At 45.9% G+C, this 7,500-nt stretch overlaps 1 protein-coding gene across 1 annotated transcript in view; it reads left to right on the top strand.

Annotated features, from left to right (window-relative positions):
* The window catches only part of LOC143285140 (uncharacterized), a 13,152-nt gene that overhangs the window by 2,238 nt on the left and 3,414 nt on the right, over nt 1–7,500 (top strand). The window contains exons 2-3 of the mRNA XM_076592366.1: nt 2,534–2,672; nt 6,268–6,473. Coding sequence (XP_076448481.1) covers nt 2,534–2,672; nt 6,268–6,473 — 345 coding nt within the window. The remainder of the gene's footprint in view (nt 1–2,533; nt 2,673–6,267; nt 6,474–7,500) is intronic.

Here is a 7,500-nt window from a genome sequence, read left to right as displayed (position 1 = left end):
CCCCGCCCCTGCTTTTTTGTTGTTATTCGTTTGTTTTGTTTTGTATTGTTTTTAAGGCATTCATCTACATACCAGAGCTGCATAGTCTAATCAGGATGAGTTTTTCTCTTAGTTCTTCGCAGGCTACTGTGTGTGTGTGTTTTAGAGAGAGAGAGAGGGGGGGAGAGAGAGAGAGGGATACTGATGCGGCTGTTTTATTCAATACAGGTCATGGCCCCTCCTGAAGGGGCGGGGGGTGGGGGGAGCGGGGAGGGGGGGGGGTGTAAACAAACATTATAGAGGTAGTATATTTAAATATCTAAAATAACACAGTTGTTACCTGAAAATGAGAAAAGTCATTACCTGCATTCTTTCACACCTCATTTCACCCTCATTTGCTTAGTTTCCCCCAACCCTCCATTCATTCACCTCTTCCCACCCCTTCTAACCGATAATACTCAAATGCATTCATAAATACTTTAACAAAATGTCTTCAGTCACCGATATGTGTGACTGGACATTAAACAGAAATTCCTCCTCTTATTCACACAGAATAACAAATAAAAGGGGAAAATAAACACACACTCAACTGCATACCATATGTCTAATCTTTAAGGCTTTATACAAGTACATTGCTCGCTGTTCTTTAAGGTGTTCGGCCTTTGTGGGTGACATGAGCAAAGGCAGTCTGAACAGGGAGGGCTGCCTATGATATTTTAACTCACTCAGTACGGCCAGCCCTCTCTTCTCCTCTACACAGACCCCTCGGATGTCCAGTGGGTGTCTCAATGACCCAACCTTTACCTTCTGTCGTCAGAATTGTGGTATTCTTTGTCAACATTCACCTCTTCAGTATAAGAGCCTTCCGCTTGCAATATTTTGATGGTGGTAATTGGGGTGAAACGCTGTTAACGTCGTCTCTTTCGCCGTTCGTATGGAGAGAGTTAACGGTATGAGTTGATTTCTTCTCAGATCGCTGAGCACGGGACATCAAAGTACAAAGCGGAGTTCACTCTCCGTCGCACTTTTACACGAAGGGCAAATAGGGTCGTTGTCTTAACGGTACGACTGCGGAAACAAGTAAAAAAATTTCCAAATCTAAACTTTGCCTTGTTACATTTTTTTTTAAATAGCTGTCCTTATTCATTGCCAAAACGACTGGTACCGTATGTCTCAAGTTAATCTGTGTATAAAAATCAAAACGATGAGTATCTTGGATATGGCTCGACCATTCCTGCCAACGGCAGTCGACTCGTCTCCAGCGAGGGAGAGAGAGGGAGAGACAGACAGGCGCATGCGTGCGTGCGTGCCACTGTGTGTGTGTGTGTGTGTGTGTGATATTTATATTAATTCATTATTTCAATATGAACTACGGCGCAGAGTAAACTCGGCTCAGTACCGATTATTTTCGAAAATTTGCTCGACTTGGAACAGCTGTCGTGTCGACGGCTTTGTACGTAGCTTGAAAGCGAAGTCTGAACTTGACACTGCTGTTTTCAGGTGGCTAAAGCGAGTGTGTGTGTGTGTGTGTGTGTGTGTGTGTGTGTGTGTGTGTGTGCTGCGCGAGCACGCCTTTGCACGCTTGTGTATGAACGCGCATGAAGGCGACTGACGCACACCCAATTCAGCGGCAGTTTTATTCTGATTTTATTTCAAGCATTTGCCTTCTTCGTACTTAGATGTACATTACTTATTTATCCGATCTTCTTTACTTATTTGTTTTGTTTAATCAGTTAAAAAAAAAAAAGATTTAATGTCATGTTAATGTTATGATAATGTACAAACCGTAGGGGTAGGCTCACAAGGCCAGACTGCAGCAGGTGAACTGTATGTCAGAAGTGCACATGGATCAGTCCCGCACACTTCGACCCCATGAAACTAACAAACTGGAACTACTGTCAGTGGTGTTGATACTTCCTGCGTCTCGATAGATAGTAGCTAGATAGATTACACACACAGAAAGTCCGATCGTCAGAACGATAGATGGACAGACTCAGTGACAAGACAGACAGATGGATAGATAGACAGAGGTGGTGATAACTGAATCATTTGTATTGTGGTGGTGACATTCCGTCCGTCCGTCCGATAGATAGAGGTCGATAGGTGTATCGATAGATAGGTGGAGAGATATGTGGCCAAACTGATAGAGAGAGAGAGACAGACAGACAGACACGCGCGCGCGCGCGCGCGCGCACACACACACACACACACACACACACACACACATATATATATATATATATATATATAGAGAGAGAGAGAGAGAGAGAGGAGGGAATATAAGCATGCATTCAGAGCCTGACAAGCGCCTCGGGTCATGCTGCTGTCAGGCATCTGCCAAGCCAAAAAATTTGGTGTAGCTTATAAGGATTTGTCCGAACGCAGTGACGCCTCCTTGAGAAACTGAAACCGAAACCATACATTGCATTACATTACATTACATTACATTACATTACATTACATACAGGTCAAGTCTCGGTTTTTCTCAGTCAGTTACTCCACGTTATGTTCTTTGTTCGTTCTTCTTCTTTCACCTGTCTCGGGGTGACGCAAGGAGTGGCGGCCGATGACGTGTGCAGCTACACGCGCTACGAGTACAGTGCCCGAACAGGGAGGTACGAGCGGAACGTCAGCTTCCAGACCTGCCAGTGGGGGTGCTGCTGGAAATACGCCCCTCCCTGCTGCAGTCCTCCGTGAGTGTGTGTGTGTGTGTGGGTGTGGGGGGGGAGAGGGGGGGGCGGGGGGGGGGGGGGGGGGGGTGATGGGGAGGGAGTAGTTGTGTGGTGGTGGGTGTGGGGTGTGGGGGGACGGTGATAGGGGTGGTAGGTGGGTGCATGTGTGTGTGTGAGTGTGGGTGTGTGGGTGTAGGTGTGTGTGTGTTTGTATGTGTTGCGTGTTTGTGTGTGTGTGTGTTTGCATGTGTTGTGTGTTTGTGTGTGTGTGTGTTTGTTTGTATGTGTTGTGTGTGTGTGTGTGTGTGTGTGTGTGTGTGTGTGTGTGTGTGTGTTGTGTTTGTGTGTATATGTGTTGTGTTTGTGTGTGTTGTGTGTGTGTGTGTGTGTGTGTGTGTGTGTGTGTGTTGTGTGTGTGCGTGCGTGCGTGCGTGCGTGCGTGTGTGTGTGTGTGTGTGTTTGTATGTGTTGTGTGTGTGTGTGTGTGTGTGTGTGTGTAGGGGGTGGTATATGGGTGTGTGTGTGGATGTGTGTGTGTGTGTGTGTGTGTGTGTGTGTGTGTGTAGTTTTGTGTGATGTGTGTTTGTAGCTGTGGTGTATGCGTGTGTGTGTCTGTGTCTGTGTGTGTGTGCGTGCGTGCGTGCGTGTTTGCTGCTGCAGTTGCAGTTGATACATTTTGTGTTTGCTATGGCTGCCACTGCGTACTGCCTTTGTGTACTAAATATTATCACTACTGCTGTTGCCACCCACCACCACTCCTACCGGCTGTGACCTGAATACTGCTGCTGCTGCTGCTGCTGCTGCTGTTGCCCCATGCTATAACAAACTAAGCGCTCGTTAACAGAGACTTAATCATCACAACACAATAAATGGCGTCAGCAGAGGCGCGCGAGAGCGCGTCCGGCATGTACGAAACACGACATCACACTGGCCTAGCGAGCACGCTTCACTGCGCGCTCAACTGTGATTCTGACGAAGCGACTTCTCATGGGATGGAAGTAACAAACTGATGCTGGTACTGTTGTTGCTGCTGCTGCTGCTACTACTACTACTACCATTGCTGCTACTGCTACTGTTGCTCTTGATGCTACCACTGCTGCTGCTGCTACTGATAATGTTGCTCCTGATGCTACACTGTAACTTACACTGCTGCTGGTGGTGGTACTGTTGCTGCTGCTGTTTCTATTACGACTACTTCTACTACTACTACTACTACTACCAGTGCAGCTGCCTCTACTGCTAATGTTGCTCTTGATGCTGCCACTGCTGCTGCTGCCACTGATAATCTTACTCCTGATACTATATTGTAACTTAGACTGTTGCTGGTGGTACTGTTGCTGCTGCTGCTGCTGCTGCTGCTGCTGCTGCTGCTACTACTACTACAGCTATTGTTGCTCCTGATGCTTTGCTTTTAATACCACAGCTGCTGCTACTTATGATAATGCTGCATCTGTTGCTATGCTACAACCTACACTACTGCTGCTGCTGGTACCGCTACTGCTACAACTATCGTGCTGCAGCTGCTGATGCTGTTGCTTCTTATGCTATACTATTACTACCACTACTGCTGCCGTTGCTAGTACTTTTACTGCTGCTACTGATACTGTTGCTCCAGATGTGCTGTTACGGACATTGCTGCTGCTGCTATTACTACTACTGTTGCTACCACTGCTGTTGCTGATGCTATTGCTTCTGATGCTATGCTAATACGAACACTGCTTCTGTTGCTGCTACTTCTACTACTATTAGAGATGTATTACGACTACAACTACTACTGATGATGATATTTATATGGCGCTGAATATTGTGCGGAGACAAATCGAAGCGCTTTCGCACCAGTCATTCACACGCATGCATAACTCTAAAAACTGGAGAAGCTGAAGACAAGGAAGAGGCAGGGAAGGGAGGCTATCTTGGGAAGAGATGGGTTTTAAGAGCTGAGTGCGGAGATCTGACGAATCGAAAGAGGAAGTTCATTCCAGTTGCAAGGTCCAGAGACAGAGAAAGAACGGCGGCCGACAGTGGAGTGTTTGAATCTGGGTATGCGTAAACAGAGTGGATCCGAACCCGATGGTAGAGAACGAGATGGAGTGTAGAGGTGAAGGCAGCCACAGAGATAGGAAGGGGCAGATTTGTGAATACATTTATAACATAGAGTGCTGATCTTGTACTTTATTCTGTGTGAGACAGGGAGCCAGTGGAGATGTTGCAAAAGAGGAGTGGTGTGCTCAGATCGTTTCTTTCTGAGGACGAGTTGGGCAGCAGAGTTTTGTACGCGCAGAAGGGACTGAGTGGATGACGCAGGCAAACCAGACAATAGAGAGTTCTAGTAGTCAAGGCGAGAGAGAATGAGAGAAACGACAAGTCTAGATGTTGCGTCGGTGGACAGATATTAACGAATGGATAGCCAAGTTTGGTTGTGTCAGTTGTGACGGAAGAGGTTTTGTTCAGTTCCTATGATCATTGCTTCAGTTTTGTCCGCGTTTAATGGTAACTTATTTAGAGTCATCCAGTTTTGAATATCTAGGATGTCGTTGCTCCTGGTGCTATGCTGCCACTAACACTATGTATCTGTTACTATACTATGCTTACCTATGTCTAGTACTAATGAATCTGTTTTCTTCTTCTTCTTCTTCTTCTTCTGCGTTCACTCGTATGCACACGAGTGGGCTTCTACGTGTATAACCGTTTTTACCCCGCCATGTAGGCAGCCATACTCCGTTTTCGGGGGTGTGCATGCTGAGTATGTTCTTGTTTCCATAACCCACCGAACGCTGACATGGATTACAGGATCTTTAACGTGCGTATTTGATCTTCTGCTTGCATATACACACGAAGGGGGTTCAGGCACTAGCAGGTCTGCACATATGTTGACCTGGGAGATCGTAAAAATCTCCACCCTTTACCCACCAGGCGCCGTCACCGTGATTCGAACCCGGGACCCTCAGATTGACAGTCCAACGCTTTAACCACTCGGCTATTGCGCCCGTCGAGTGTTTTATTCAAGCTGTCTAGTTTTGTTCACAAAGCAATGAATGTACGTATGCAAGCTACAAAAATGTAAACATTCCCCTGTACACAGAACATGTCATTACTCATGTTATGGGGACAGAGGCCTGACATTAAAATGGTTTTTTTTTTGACTTTTTGACTTTTTTTGTTTTAAATCTATTACTATGTTGGAGTCTCCCGTCGGACCGACGGGTGAGTAGTCAGGCAGGCTTATCTGTCGGTGTGTGTCCTCATAATATGGGGGAAGAGGCCGATTCTGGATGCGCAGCACTTCCCACAGGTGTTGCAAGGGAAAACGTCTTCCTATTGAGCCCTCTATTACTTTTCTTTTTTTTATACGCTTATAGTTGACTTCATCAAGTTTTTGCGCCTTATACATATTATTATTAGTAGTAGTAGTTCTTTTTATGTATTTATCTATTATTTATTTACTCCTTTTTTTTTCTCAAGGCCAGACTAAGCGCGTTGGGTTAACTTACGCGAGCAGGTCAGGCATCTGCTTGGCAGATGTGGTGTAGCGTATAATTATGGATTTGTCCGAACGCAGTGACGCCTCCTCGAGCTACTGAAGCTGAAACTGAAACTGACTATACTACTAACACAGGGTGGGTCTGATCGTGGGCTGTGTGATCGGGGGCCTGGTGGGCCTCATCGTGCTGGTGGGGTGCCTGTGCTGCTGCTACAGCTGCTGCTGCCGATCGGACGACAGCGGCAGCGCCAGGTCTCCGCGGGGCGGGGTGGTGGTGAGGTACCCCAACGACCACCACCCCGGGGGTGGCGGGGCCGTCCACTTCACGCCCGGTGCCGGAGGTGAGGGTCAGGGTGGGTGGGCTTGGTGACAGAAGGGTTCCTCTTTCTTGTCTCTGTGGCTGCGTTTCTTTTTCACCCTTGTCAGTATGTCTGTCTATGTATGTATGTACGTATGTATGTATGTATCCATCTATCTATTTCCATCCATCCTATCTACCTACCTACCTGCCGATCAATCTGTGTGTGTGTGTGTGTGTGTGTGTGTGTGTGTGTGTCTCCACACACACACACATGCACATCTCTCTCTCTCTCTATGTATATATATATATATATATATATATATATATATATATATATATATATATATATGTAACAATAAAAAAAAAAGGAAAACAACAAACAGTTTCTCACATGCCCGACCGGTTTCGACCACTGGTCTTCGTCAAGGGCGTTTACTGGTATGTCAAAATGCAACACACACGCCAACAAAGAAAACAAAAAGGTCAACAAAGCTCATGAAAAAAGCTCATATATATATATATATATATATATATATATATATATATGTGTGTGTGTGTGTGTGTGTGTGTGTGTGGAGAGAGAGAGAGAGTGACAAAGACAGAGGGAGACAGAAATTGGTCGGTAGGTAGGTAGCATGAATGGCTCGATGGATGGATGGACACACACACACACACACACACACACACACACACACACACACACACATATATATATATATATATATATATATATATATATGTGTGTGTGTGTGTGTGTGTGTGTGTTTATGTGTGTCTGTGTGTGTGAGTATTAGAATATTTTCGGGCAAGGTGATATTTGATTTCGTTGATGTATTGTTTGTCTGTCATCAAATCAATCCAGATGATTGACATCACTCTCATGTTCGTCTCGGAGTTGTCTGCGTCCTTTTCTATCTGTCTGTATCGGGCTGTCTTTACCTGTCAGTATTTATTGCATATGTCTTTTTTCTTTCTTTCTTTCTTTCTTTGTGTCCCTCCGTCCGTCCGTCAGTATGTCTGTCTCCGTAGGCCAGTAGGCCACACTCCGGAGGAGACCTTAACTCTCT

This window comes from Babylonia areolata, chromosome 8 (genome assembly GCF_041734735.1).
Source record: "Babylonia areolata isolate BAREFJ2019XMU chromosome 8, ASM4173473v1, whole genome shotgun sequence".
In the NCBI taxonomy this organism is placed as follows: Eukaryota; Metazoa; Mollusca; class Gastropoda; order Neogastropoda; family Buccinidae; genus Babylonia; species Babylonia areolata.
This window is presented reverse-complemented; position numbering and strand designations above follow the sequence as displayed.